Consider the following 15,314-nt stretch of genomic DNA (forward strand, 5'->3'; position numbering starts at 1 on the left):
AATTTAGTTTTTTTCTTTTAGTTAATTGGCATAGCCTTTTGATAGAAAATTGGTGACGCAAATTGTAGTTACACCACTGACTTCATCCTCCATGTAAATGTATTAGTTTGCAAATGATACTGCTCATTTGAGAAAACGTGCTTTGACCTTAAGTAAAATGTATTTGTCTAATGAGATTAGCACACTTGGCTGGGGCAATTTTATGTTATTCTATAAATACTGGTATCATGTTCAAATAATTATGATGGAACCTACAGTTGAACTGAAAAATGTTTTGACTAGTTACAAATATATTTTATATATTTTCTAAAATGATGGCTAGTTATTTTATCTCAACTTCCTAAATGACTTTTAACATTCACTTCTCTCTCCCTCCCCCCACTGCTTTCACTACGCTCAATTATACTAATTTAGAGTTCGCTGTTATTCCCACTGAAGTCAGTGGGATTTCCTCCCACCCCCCAATTACTCTCCACAACCACAGGTGAATTACTTATGCAGGATCAGTATGCATTAGTAGAAGAACAGATCCTTTATTAATGGCTTTTATTTTTATTATGTTAATATAATATAAACAGCACAGATCATTGACACTTAAAGCTTATTTTAAAACTTGGCTGCTCCATTTTCACTTAAATAAAAAGGTGTTTACATAATTTTCATTAATATAGAACTGGAAAATAACTACAGTAGTAATGAATTGGACAGAGACTGGGCCAGCCACAAAAAGGAAATCAGTATGCTTTCCACTATGGCAATGAAGATGTTGTGATGGTCAAATGATTGGACACTCCTTGATGGGAAATGAAATGAGGTTGTAAGGGGCATACTGCAGTTGCTCCAGTTGAAAACAAGTTGAGGAAGGTTAGCCTCGGTTGGTATGAGGTATATTGGTAGGATGGCTGCTGCAATGATTGTCAATGGAAGGCGACCAACCGGGAGACCAAAGACTCAGTACATGGGCTGGATATCAGCAGGCCTCAAAGATAACTATCTGTATGACAGCCATATGTGCAATAACATAAGTAAGGCTGCAAGTCATCACAGAAGTCACGGATTCCGTGGCTTTCTGGGACCGCCATGCAGTGGCAGGTGTGGCTGGCCCGAGGGCTGCCTAAGCTGCTCAGGCAATCCCTGGGCCAGCTGCATCAGCCGCTGCTGAGGCAGTCTCGGGCCACCGCCCCTCCCTCCCCCCAGCAGCAGCAGGGGTCCCAGGCCGTGCACCACCAGCTACCTTCCCCCCACAGCAGCAGTGGAGGTTTCAGGCTGCCACACACACCCCCAGCAGCAGCCAGGGGCTGGGGCCAAGCACCACAGCCAGCTCCCTCCCCCCCACCTCTCAGCAGCAGTGGGGGTCCTGGGTCGGGGCCACGCACTGCCACCCGCCCCCCAGCACCAGCCAGGGTCACGGACCGTGTGCCATCTACCCCAGCACCCGCACCACCCCCTGGGCCACCCCACCCCCCAAGGAACCCAATATTTAGTCGGGTATATAGTACAAGTCATGCATAGGTCATGGGCCGTGAATTTTTGTTTACTGCCCATGATGTGTCCGTGACTTTTACTAAAAATATCCATGACTAAAACATAGCCATAATCATGAGTTTTGGAAGAAGGCTATAAAAGTTGCCAATCCTGAATAGGGAAATGGCTAGAAAGAAGAGTTGTTCCTAGGCTAGAATTATTCTTATTCTGATTTGTTAAATGTATTCTAAACATCAGTTTTCAGAATTCCTTATTTTCTTTTATATGCTCTGAAAATTTGGCAGTAAAAAGATAATCTTTTAATGGGAAAAATTGTTTGGGAATTTCAGTGGCATAATACAAAATCTGAAGATTTGTCATTTTAGTGGGATAGAGAGGGAATTTTTACCCAACACTAGGGGCCCAGTCCTGCAAACCATTATTTCTGAGTTTAATCCTTAGTGATGCAAGCAATCCCATTGGCTTCAAAGGTTTTTAGTATTGGGCTCTAGATTGTTTCATGCCACTTGAAAGAAGTATTTGGATTATGTCCATAAATAATGTCTCAAAAGATGTATTACCTCTTGAAAATATTTAATTATGCATCTCTTTTTTAATATGTATATCTTACCCATGTTTATCAGTGGAATAACTTTGATATAAATTCTTCATTGTATCTCTGTGGACATGTCATTTGCTTTTAAAATTAGGCAGAAACCATGAAATTTCTGTACCACTAAACTAGTCCCAGATGATTCTGTTTCTAACAAATACCAATCCACCATTACCTCCAGCAAAACTATTTAACATGTACCTTGTTTTGACATGTAGTATGTGCTTATTTTTTTCCTGATCACTCTTTTTAAGCTAACTAAGAACTTACGGTGTTTCAGTGAACTAATGTCAGCACCTTCTTTTTTTTCTATGTAGATTAACTCATTTGACTGTCCTGACTGATTTCAGTTGAAGAACACTTGTATATTTATAATGCAGTTCCAATAAAAGTGCTTATAGATTACCACTATTGCTATATTCTGTTCTATAGTATAGGTTCTAGTTAAAAACCATTTTGTAAAAAATCCTACAATTATAAGTGGTTCAAATATCACCTCTCCTTTGTTGGCTTCTGAAGTCTACATTTGAAAACTATTGTAGTATCTTTAATTATGTGTGTGGGGGAGGATTGTAGAGAACATAATACAGATTTAAAGGACTAAAATCAGTATTTCTTATTCCCAGTTACAGGAATTCATACAAGAAGAACATCTGCATAGACATGCTGCGACAGGGTTATCACAAGTCCTTCTCTGAGCTCTTCACTCTGATACAGAAGTGGAATGCCTTGAGGGAGGCTGCAGGGCCTGGGTCAGCCATATGGCAGCAGAAGTCCCTGGAGGAGCAGCCTGATAAGCTGGATCAGCTTCACCATTTCCTGACCAGGGCTGAGGCAGCCCAACGAGCAGGTAAATGGGGGAACTGTGGGTAACAGAACAGCAGGAGCTGCAGCAGTGAGTGCCTGAGGGAAGATTCTAAATTGTTTCATGTATGAATTTGAAACATTACTGCATCTTAGCACATTTCAGCCTTAGTCATCTAAGCTGTATTTATAGACTAAATGATAGGTAACTCTGAATTTCGACACCACGGATACAGTGAGAGGTTCTGTGAAATAAACTGGGAAAGAGCATCTAGAGTGTATTATGTCACTAGAAATCTTGAGATATATTTACAGCCTTGATAACATCTCAGTTATAACCTAGTTCATAGTTTCTTTATTTTTTTGTTTTATCTATTGATTTTAACAACTATTTTTGTACTGTACTAGAGAAATATAACTTTTAAAACATTCTTTTACACTATCAATATTTTATAAATCTGATATTTTAAAACATAGATGCTGCTCAATATGGTTGAATTTGTAACTGAAAAATTAAAAATGGATTGCAAATATGTCAAGTACAACAGGATACACTGATGTGACATGTTATTTGTGAATTAAAAGGTGTTTGTGAAGCCATAACTCTGAATTACTGTATATTTTTGCCGATGTCTAAAAATAAATTTACTAAGCTATTCTATTTATAATATTCTTTTACTGTAAATACTAGATCATGCAATAAGTTTTTTTTCTTATGTTTCAGAATAATAATAGGAGTTGAGGCAGATGAATATCTACAGGAACCCTGTTATATAAGATTTCCATTACACTCCACTAATTTCAGTTTATATTTTTGATCATTTAGGGTAGGAAAACTTAAAACAAGGTTTCTAAGGTTTTGACAAGGAACATTCTTCATCTCAACTTTTTAGACAGGGCAAACTTTTTTTTTTTTTTAAGGAGCAAAGCTAAAAACCTTTGATTTATTTTTAATATTATTGTTCTCCTGTAGTTCAATATTTGTACTTTAAAAACTGAACATTTTAGGCCATTTTATTTATCCTGAATTAATTGTAATTACAGCCAACAAACTCCACATTGGGCTAAGGTTCTGGAACAGCCTCCCAGTGGGGTTGTGGAACAAACATCCTAATGAGTAGTAAGATGGAGCTTGATAAGTTTATGAATGGAATTATATATTGTGGTTTCCTGTGATAGTATCAGACTGGACAGGATGATCCAGCAAGTCTTCTAGTCTTTTGTTCCTAAGACAGGTAAAAGTTAATGGACTGTCCTGTAGTGGGGATAAAGCTATCTTCACTTCATAAAGCTGCCTCCCAGATTGATGGAATACAAGGTGAAGAAATAGCCTTTCCACCTGAGCTGTCCTGATACAGGAATTTTCAGTATGATGTGTAAAAAGAAAGGCTTAGACTGGACTTTATGTTGACTTATGGTTCATTTGTTTATTAACAAAATCAAAGTCCATGAAGGGAAGAGAGTTGTGACCCTACAGAGTGTGTGGGCTGTGTCTTAGAGCAAGTGGGAAAGGCAGGGAATATAACAAAATATTAGCATTACTACAGTTAATACAATATTGCACTATTTAAGGACCATAGCTTAGCATAACATTATCTTCTAAAATTAAAAATACTAGAGCCAACCAAGATTTTGAAGATGGGGGGGGGAAGGAGGATTAGTTTTAGGTTTATGCAAGTATGCATTTGAAAATATAATTTTAATAGCCATTTAGCCACATTGTTTAGATATTTTCTATATAATCAGAGAGATGTAGGGCTGGAAGGGATTCAAGAAGTCATGTAGTCCATCCCCCCCATGCTGGATATAAGACTTGTTATATGTTCCATTTGGATAATATCTCTTAAGTGGTAAATCATCTATCTATATGGATGGTGCATGTTGTGACTTCTGCTCCGTTGCTGTAAGATGTTGTTGGTTAACAGGAACAGTTGCACAAGAAGTTATTTTCCAGTGGCGTGGATTAACTACCCATATCTTAGAAGATCAGAGGTGGGGATAAGTGAATACCACTTTATGAAATACGAGGATGGTGAAAGTGAACTTAGTTCCCAAATCTTAATAATGAATAAACCCATGATTAAAGAGGCCTTTGGCTTCACAACCACTATCAGACATTCCAGATGCTTTTTAAACATTCTCTAGCAGTGTTTGAGGTGGAATGGGCTATTTGGAATACAGACACTTTTGTATTGTATGATGTTACTACTTAATGATGGTCATGGAGTAAGAGCTGCTGTTGCCAGGTTTAGAAGTTTATAACTCCTACACACCAATTGCTAACCTACTGTGTTGATAACAAAAGCTAGGTATTCATTTGGCTGCTTTCCACATCTCAGTAGGCAAATTTGTTATTCTTGTCCTTATGATAACTTAATAAAAACAGGACATCTTGGTCAGAAAGAATTTTCTTCTTGGGAAATTCCAATGTGCTGTACAAATCAGCATTGGAAGGGCACTCATTTTTGTTGCTTTCTAGGTTATGGATATTGTGATGGGTTGATTTTTGTTTAGTGTTTTGTAAGGATAGTTGTTTAGTTTTTCATGTCCTTTATTGCTATTGCCTGCTGATGTATTTCTGGCTGGTGCAATGTTTGCTGATGATAGACATATAGTTTAGATAAAACTGAGTCTAGCCTGATTCAAACCAGAAAAACTTCTTCCTTGCCAGCTGCCTGTTTGTTTCATTTCAGGTCTGAGGTGCTGCTAATCAGCAGTCATAGCATAGCTCTTTTGAAGAAGCACAAGTCCAACATGTGTGTGAAAATGTTTCCTCATTACTGTGGTACCCTGGTTACCAACCTTTCTTATTTTACTTAGCATTTTGAAATGAACAAGACTACATGGCATGGATCCTCAGTGTTCTGAGAATAGTGATCCAAAACAGCTAATGGATACCTTTGAAGAAAGCTCACAGATTCTGGTGACATAACAGATGATTTTACTCATACGTGGACTAATATATAAGCAGTGTTAAGGTACAAGCCGTGATATTGGCATTAGAAGAACCAAAACATTTTTTTCTTTTCAACTTTTGGCAAACTGACCTTTGGTCTCTTTTTTAGCACCTGTTTTCACCAGATGTTCTTATCACAGCCTTTTGCTTAGTCAGTTTGTGTTGCTGTCGTTAGTGTGGCATATCTCTAATGTATTGATTTTGTTACCATCGTCAATAAAAGGCACATGTTCCCTGACATTGTCAGATTCACCTTCCATCTTCTCCATATTGCTCCTGTTAGTATCAATATACATCTCAAGCTTGTTTGTTTTTCATATCATTACAAAATAAGTTGAAGAATGCTCTTCCATTCCGATTGCATGAATCAAAAAATGAGATGCATCAATGCATGTTTTGCCAATGTTACATTTTTATAGACCATTTACCATTGCTCACAGTCAGTGAATTTTCACTCTGTTTTCATTTTTACTGGCAAATTACAATGGGCCTTCAGATCTTATAAGAGTGCAAGACACGTCCTCCAAATCAGCCACCAAAGCAGTATCATGCAAGGTGCTGGTTATCGAATCTGGCCCCCTTCACCACAATACCTGAGTACTTCCCAAGTATTTAAAAATAGAGTTAAAAGAGAGATACTATTGTCCCTTGCAGCTTGTAGGAGAAACAGCTGACAGGGATTTATCTTGCCCTGGATGAAAATAAGAACCACTAGCAGAAAATGGAAGAGTTATAGATGATATGTATAAAGAAAGTGCAGGCTTGGAGTTTGTTGATGCTGATATTTCAGATGCTGCTAATTTGAAAGTAGACATGTTTACAGTTATTCTCCTGATCTCAGCCTAACTATTGTGGGCCTACCTCATCTTTTTGCTAGATTTGTTTACAGAAATAAAACAAAAAGTCTGGGCTGCTTCTCCATGTTATATTCTTTATAATGTAAGTTTATCATAAATAAACAGGATAGATGAATGCCAGAGCCACCTTTCTGTGTGACATAGCACTTGGTGTAAACCTTCACCTTTTGATGTGCTTGCAAAAATACTATTCATGTCTGTTCACTTAAAACAATATTATGGTTGACGAGCAGTAGTGTGCTGAGGATAGGTAGAAGGTGCACCACCTGAGCAGTTGTATCTGGAGGCATATGTCCTTGAAAGGCAGTTGTATCTGGAGGCATTCAAGAGGTGCTGCTAAGCAGTTGTTCGTGTGCCTTTGAAGAGGGTCAGCTAGACTTCCCCCTCACCTCTCCCCTCCCTCTCTCCCCCGCCCCCCGACTTGTGCTGGTATGTAGTGAATATGAGGCCATAGTCCCACCCTTCTCAGACATGCCTTCTCGGGTGCTGCTTGCACTGCCAGCAATGCTAGCTGTGGTTCTCAACATCTTCTAGTCAAATTATGTCTAACCCCCAAATAGGTGCAATGACTGGGAAGAGTTCCTTGCATTCTTTTCCTTGGTAGAGTGCCAGCCATAATTTGGTTATTAATGTGTGTGGGGAGGCAACATTTACTTAAATCTTTTACTTTGCTTGGATCTAGAACTTGTGAACAGCACCCAGTTAAAGCATACTAACGAGAGCACCCCACCTCTTTGAGGAAGCGTCTGACCCTTCCCTACTATAAATGATTTAAAAGAAAATAGAGCCCAAAACACTGGCTTTTAAGGGGTAGTTGCCATGATCTTATATGATGCATGTTGCTGACCCTGTAAACAGCTCTTCAGACACTGCTATCTTATTTTATCTTATTTGTTCATTTATGCTTTTGGCCTATGTAGGTCCCATTTAGGCTAACTAACTCATTTGAATCAACTTCCAAATCTCACACATCTATTTTTTTAATTGTATTTATTTGTTTACTTACTTATTTACTATTAGGGTGCGATACAAATTATACTGTAAAGGATCACAGTGTTCCTGCCTTGATGAGTTTACAGTCTAACAAGATAGGCAACACACACAAAGGTTTAGAAGTTGATACTAACTTAGACTTAAGTTTTCCTCCCATAGTAGTGTGGACACAGGTTTTGCCAATAAGTTAGTATTGGTTGACTTCAAAAAATGCCTTTTCAGGAGGTATATGAATGAAGAGAGAGTGGGCACATGATGCATTGTTATTGGGAGATTATACTTCTATCTTCCAGCACAGATATTAACAGTTATGAATGACTTACTGTTGAAAAAGACTTTGGCACCATACAATAAGAAACTTTCCTGTAAAATTTCAACCTTGTGTCTTTGGCTGATTTAGATATACTGCAATAACATGTGGCTTGTGGTATTTAGGATGAAACCAGAAAGTGACTGTGCACCAAAAATAATAATAAAAAATTAAAATATGTGAAGATATCTGAACTTCAGAAAAGGTTTGGTTGTAGAAGCTGTGGATGGTGGACTTTTTTTCTAAACAGGTTTGTCCCTCCCTAATTTCTACTGATACACAGAAACAATATCAGAAAGAACAGTTAACAGAGACTGATCAACAGTAAGTGAAAGTGCTAGTTGCCTTGACCGCTTCTCAATTCTCTTACTACTCATGGCAGTGAGATGGAACTTGGTGGTGTCTGCCTGCCATGCCATAGTGGCCTTTCATTGACTCAGTTTGTAACTACTAAATTAGTGAGTTTCGTGTAGTGACAAATTTCTGCCCTGTTGGCAGCCCTTTATAGTTTAAAATCTCTTTCCTTTCTTGTGACTACCACTTGGTGCCAAGGTGACTCTCTTTCCAGGGGTTCTCCCAAGTAGATCAATTCCTGGACTACTACCAACCGACTTTAGGGGCCTCCCTGAGGTTTCCAGGCCAGAGCTCCTAAACACCCCCAAGTCATACTGATATTCCTTGGCAGACACCTCTTTGAGCCTCAGCACCTCTCAATCTTATCTCATTAGTTTCCAATGCTATCCTTACTAGGCATTTGGGGGCCCCTTATAGATCCTCTACTAGCTGCTCTGTCTCTTATTCTTCCACAAACAACCTAGATCCCCTTCACCAGTTATATCTCTTACTGGACCACTCAGGGAAGTCTACTTCCCAAGGGAATGGGGGAGAAAACAATTTGAGGAGAAGGCAGGGTCAGGAGGAAAAATCAGAAGATGATTCTCTCCAGGATCCACAGGAAACTTTTTAACCTCTTCCAGCTGACTACTCCTAAAGATGAGTCTTCCTCCTTACCAAGTGAGGCAGTGATATCTGCTCCAGTACCACCTCCTGATTATTTCAAGTCCTTTCAGGAGTTGCTAGGAAGGCTAGGAGGCACTCTGGAATTATCTGTGTTAAGGAGAAAGCACAAACATTATTTGACATTACCCATTCTAATTTCCCAGACAAAATCGCAGTGCCAATAAATAGTCTTAGAGCATGCTAAAGACCTCTGGCAGACTCCAGCCTCTGTATCTGCAGTATCAAAATGAGCAGAGAAAATATACCGAGTCCTTCAAAAATGATTGAATACTTCTACTCATATGTGACTCTTGTTTCTCTAGTGGAATATGCAGAACAGGAGAAATCCAAAAAGACAAGACCATGTAAAACCACTTCTAGTGACAAAGCTCTCAAGAGTCTTGACCTTACAGGCAGACATGCCTATTTCTTAGCATCTCTTCAACTCTAATAACCAGCTAGTCACTCAGTATGACGACCTGACCTAGGACAAAGTATCACCATTTGACAAGCTCCCACAGTAAGCAAGGGTTGACATTTCATCATTTCAGAGTGACAACTAACAGCACAACTTTGCTCCAACCAACCCTGGGTGCCTCTCATATAGCAGCCCATTCCATGGCTACAGCTATCACCATGATAAAGGTCATCCTGATTACAGTTCTCAGGGATTACCGAGAACTCCAAATGATTATATAAGATCTTCCTTTCAAAGCTCACACACATATGAATTATTACACTACCTAAAGAACTGAGGGGATACACTGAGATTTATGCATCTGCTACCAAGGGACAATTCAGTCAGAGAACTTCTTTCTTTCAGCAACAGAAGCCTTCTCATTATACTCCTAAGGGGGAAGTGTCACTTCTCCTCCCTCTTCTACTACCATCACTCTGCATCATCATCTGAGTAGGAGGTTTGACATTCTAGTCAAGAGCTGTAGACCATCCTTCTCTCTTTTTTGGATGCTGCCTTTTCCATTTTTCTCTGGCATGGTTTTAGGATTATTTCATATTGATGGATATTAGAAATTACCAAAGCCTGCTCTATTTGATTCTAATCCTTTCCCCGAACTTTGACCTTCAGAGAGCTTATTTTCATATAGCGATTCATCTAGCCTACAGAAAATCTCTCTCTGTTTTATAGTGGGACAGGATTCTACTTTCTGACCTGTCTGCAGCCCTGAGAGTATTCGCAAAATGCTTGTCAGTGGTAGCAGCCTATCTGAGACAGGAGGGAATACATGTGTACCCATATATGGACAAGTGGTTTCTGAGAGGGAAATTCCACAGGAAGTATCCAGTGTCTTATCCACAGTCCTCAACCTGTTCCACTCCTTAAGATTGAGAATGAATTTCAAGCCATCTCTCACTCCTTCTCAGGCCATAGAATAAAGTTGTTTTTCTGGATTCCAAGTTGGTAAAGGCATTCCTCTCTCTAGAAACTATTTCAGACTATCACATAAGAGAAGGCAGAATCCTGCAACAGTAAGAATCTGGCTCAAACTATTATATCACATGGTATCATGCACTTATGTGATACCTCTTGCCAAATGTCACCTTTCCAAATCTGGCTGAGATCTGTTTACCAACCCAGACATCATACAGACACCTCTCAGACTCAGCTCCTGTATTATCTTCCCTGGATAGATGGACAAGCCCAAAGAGCTGCAAAGGTGTCCAATTTGTATCCCATCTCTCATGATGACACTGATTACGGATGTCTCCACAGCAGGTTGGAGGCCCAATCTAAAGCACCTACAAATTCAAGGCATTTGGTTCTGGAAAAGGTTGTTGCTCCATGTCAGTGTGCTGGAACTCCAGACAATTTGACTGGCCTGCAGAGGCTTCCTATTGATCCTGAAAAGAATCGAAGTGCAGATACTGGCAGACAACAGCACTGAAACATATTCTATCAAGAGGCAGTGGGTGCCTGTCAAGAAGCAACCGAAAATGGTGCCATCTTGATGGGATAACTCCCATAGCCCTTCACCTACCAGGAACAAACAACTATCTTGTGGATTACCTCAGCAGACGCGTACTCTGCCAACCACGAGTGGTTGCTGAAGTATTCTATTTTCAAGCCTGTATTCCACAGATGAGGCACCCTTGTGACAGGCCTGTTTGCCACCAGCGAGAACAAATGCACCCTTTTCTGCTCCAGAACAGTGCCAGCCCAGGATCCCTCTAGGATGCTTTTCTCACCCCTTGGTCTCAAGACAGCCTCTCATCAACTGAACTCCCTACCACCATTGTAGAATGGATCGAAGAGCTCACTAGGAGTTGGGGCCCGTTTATTTGTGTTCTTTTAGCCATTTCTTCATCCACCCACTGGCTATGCTGTCAGTGGCACATTTATCTCCTCAATTTAGCTAGCACCCAACCTCAAGAAGGAGGACAGCTGTCCTCTCCCTGGGTTGGTAGTCTAACACCTTAATAACATGGTTGAACCTACTGAAGAATACACTCCGCTATACTCGCTGTCAGACAAGCCAGGGTCACTGCTGCGCCACTTTCAGGTGTTGAGGTAGGATTTTGCAGCAGAGAAGAAAGTGCTACAGATGGCAAATCAGAGACAGTGGCCAAAAATATTCGACAAGGCAATCTTGAAAGCAAATATTTACAAGGAAGACTGGAGTCTTATAGATAACTGTAATGAGGATTATAAAAACTTCACTGATAAGTTGAGGCAATGCGTGAAATTAGCTGAGAAAGAAAGACTGAAAAGAGTGAAGGGAAGAATCTCGAAAGAAATGTGGAACTTGCTAGAGAAGTGGAGGAATATGAAGTGAAATGATGGTGACAAACTTGAGTACTCCCTCCTCTGCAAATTGATAAGAAGAAGACTACAGGAGGACTTTGAGAAGTACCGAAATGAAAGGCTCTTAAAGACGGCTGAAGATCGCAGAATCCTCAAAAAATGCAAAAGGAAATTGACACTGTACAGGTCAACATTAATGGCGCTGAAAAACAGGGACGGAAAACCAGTAATTGACAGAATAGGGATGGAAGCGGTCTGCAAAGATTTCTACACCAAACTGTTCGCATCTCAGATAAATGTCCCAGTACCAACACTTCAGCAGACCAACAAGCATGTACTTCCAGCCCTCGTCAGCCAAGTTCAATATGCAGTTCACCAAATGAAGGAAGGAAAAGCCCCAGGTAAAGATAGACTGACAATCGAAATGATAAGAGCTGGAGGCCAAGACCTCTGGGAAACCCTTACCTGGAAATGCAGAAGATACCATCTAGCTGGAAGGAGTCCAACACCATTCTGCTGTACAAGAAGGGTGATTGTCCAGTATGCCTGCTCTCACATGTCTACAAGCTGTTCACCAAGATAGTAACAAACCGATTCTCAGAGTCTGGACAAGAAGCAGCCGAGAGAGCAGGCAGGTTTTCGAAGGAATATCAGCACAATGGACCATATTTTCACTATAAACCAGCTATTGGAATGCTCAAGGGAATACAGATTCTCTCTATGTATTGCCTTCGTCAACTACGAAAGTGTTCAACAGCATAGAGATCAATGCAGTGTTGAAAGCTCTTGCAGAGCAGGGCATCGACACAAACTATATCAAACTATTAAAGGAAGCAAATTCTGACTGCGCTACAGATATAACTTTATTTGATGCTCCCCTTCGCATCCCAGTTAAGAAAGGTGTGAAACAAGGAGACAAGGTTTCACCGAAACTCTTCACAGCCTGCCTCAAAATGGTAATGAGGCGGATGAATTGGAAGGGTGGAATCAGCATCAACGGAGAGCAGTTAAACCATCTCAGATTCATGGATGATAGTGTGTTGATCACCGAAAATATTATCAAACTACAGAAAATGGTGTGAGAACTCAACACAAAAAGCAGCCACGTCATACTGAAAATTTACTGCTCCAAAACGAAATTAATGCGGTCTGATACCTTGCCAAAAGCCCAAATAACAATCAAGGGAGAAAATAGAAGAAGTTGAGCAATATGTCTATTTGGGCCAAGAAATTAATATGTGCCACGATCAGGATGGCAACCTCTTGCAAAGAAAGTAAGCAGGTTGGTAATTCAGTTCTATCAAGGATGTCCTCCAAGGAAAAATCAACAAGGCAACATGCGCCAGCATCTTCAACTCAACCGTACTGCCAGCAAGGTTGTACGGCAGCGAAACATGGGCACTGACAAAGACAGAGGAGCAGCAACTGTTGGTCACGGAGAAGGTGATGGAAAGAAGAACTCTGTGAATTTCCATCTGCGACCGAGTCCCCAATGAAGTGATCAGACAGCAGAGTGGCGTGCAGGATGTCATTGTTGAGAGCAGGCATAATAAAATGCAATGGGCCAGGCATATAGCGAGGCTTACTGACAATCGATGGACTGCAGCTGTCACCAAGTGGTACCCATGGCAACTGAAATGACCACTCAGCCGACCTCCAAAAAGATGGGAAGATTTTATCGTGAAAAGACATGGTCACACATGGAGAAGGAAGGCGAGGATACAAGAAGAGTGGAAGATGTGTTGTGATCGACACAATCTAATGAGGGCTGAAGGACTGATCTATCAAGGTGGTGATCACGGTGGTCTCAAGATCTTCTCTGTGCTTTTTCTCCCATCCCCGATACCTAAAGTCATAAGAAAAACCAAGGAAGATGTGGCTACAGTGATACTTATAGCCCTTTGCTGAGCCAGACAGCATTAGTGCACAGCCTTACTGCATCTGTCCATACAGCTACTGATCTTTTGCTCCAATTTGCCAGAATTGAGGACAAATTCTTCACCTAAATCCCATCGCTGTTTTGACCTGACTACTTGTAAGTTGTCTAGCTGAGCACATCACACAAGATAGCTCCACAGAAGCTTAAGATGAGATTTTTCTTCTTGGCTTCATAACAAAGTCTTAACTAGAGCTTAGTGGGAACTGGATTTTTCATTTTGTGGGAAAATTCAATATTTCATTTTTTTTCCATTCCAAAATGTAATTTTTTTTCAAACTTTCCCACAAAACAATATTCCAGAAAATAAAATAGTTTCAGGTTAATCAAAATGTTTTGTTCCTATTTTAACTTTTTAAAAATTTAAATTAAAACTATTGAAAGAGAGTCATTTTGCAATGAAAAATGTAAACATTCTGTTCCAAAAGGTTGACTCTATTGAAATACTTCCTTCAAATTTTCTTTCAAGAAAATAACTAATTAAAATAGATGTGTTTCTGTGAAATGTTTTGCTTTCGACAAATCCGCCTTTTCAAATCAGAAAACTTCTAACCAGTTGTAATCTCAGCCCATTGCAAAATTATTTCCCCAAGATTCTTGTTTATATCCTCCATTTTGAACTATCAGGCTTCTAGCAGGTCTGTCAGAGTACATATAGCTACCATTTCAACTTGCCACCCTCCTTTTCAAACATACAGTGTTTACTGATTCCATTGTTTCACAGTTTTTAAAAGTTATGGTTCATGTTTATCACCCTATGCAGAAGCCTCCCACATCCTAAGACCTAAATGTAATTCTTCTAGACCTTATGGGACCCTCCATCTGAACCCTTATCCAAGTGTTCTCTTTACTATCTCTCGTTCAAAACCATTATCTTTATTGAAAGAGTGGTTTCACAATTGCATATCCAACTCTTTCAACCTTCTCCTTTCCATCCATGTGGTATCTCGCTACTTGGCCAGTACTATCATGACCCCATTTGATAAGTGTTTTTGGATGAGAAATGATAATATTGTATTAGTTTTCTATTCTAGTATAAACAATAAAACATTTAATATATATTTTATTTCCTGATGGCAGGAACACATTTTACAAAAATAGGGTGGATCAGTCATTATACCCCTTTATGGGAGATTTTATATCATTGTTACCTAATTTCTGATATTTTTTTCTCCTGGGAAAAGTTGTAAAAGTTCACTCTGACTAAGTCAGCTGTCATTTGTTATTGTCAAAATAATTTCAGTATATTCCTAGATTTGAAAATCCAAGATTTTTAATCTAGAAGAAAATAAGGCTTTTGAAAGCCCATCTTTGTTGGATGTGCTTTCTTGTGACGCCAACACCCTCTGATCAGCTTCTATCCAAGACAGTTATACAGAAATGGTTGTCTTTGTGCACTTCTCATTGTTATTCACTGGCAGGATAGTCACTGGAGGGTCACATTAAAGTTCATTCAATCAAAGCTGCGGCAGTAACAATAGTCAGCCTCGGGTCAGTTCCATCTCTTGAGATTTGTAGGGCAGCTACCTGAAGTTATTTGCATAATTTTACGTAATATTACTGCCTTGAAATTTGTAACAAAGAGAATTTAAAGGCAACCTATCTATATCTAGGGCTCTTT

The 15,314-nt window shown here is 39.7% G+C and overlaps 1 protein-coding gene across 3 annotated transcripts in view; it reads left to right on the forward strand.

Annotated features, from left to right (window-relative positions):
- TTC29 (tetratricopeptide repeat domain 29) overlaps positions 1 to 15,314 on the forward strand; it is a 217,945-nt gene that overhangs the window by 42,502 nt on the left and 160,129 nt on the right. For all 3 annotated transcript variants that reach the window (XM_054030168.1, XM_054030170.1, XM_054030169.1), the window contains one exon: positions 2,704 to 2,927. In XM_054030168.1, the coding sequence (XP_053886143.1) occupies positions 2,704 to 2,927 (224 nt within the window). The remainder of the gene's footprint in view (positions 1 to 2,703; positions 2,928 to 15,314) is intronic.

The sequence above is a fragment of the Malaclemys terrapin genome, chromosome 5, assembly GCF_027887155.1.
Source record: "Malaclemys terrapin pileata isolate rMalTer1 chromosome 5, rMalTer1.hap1, whole genome shotgun sequence".
Taxonomy (NCBI): Eukaryota; Metazoa; Chordata; order Testudines; family Emydidae; genus Malaclemys; species Malaclemys terrapin.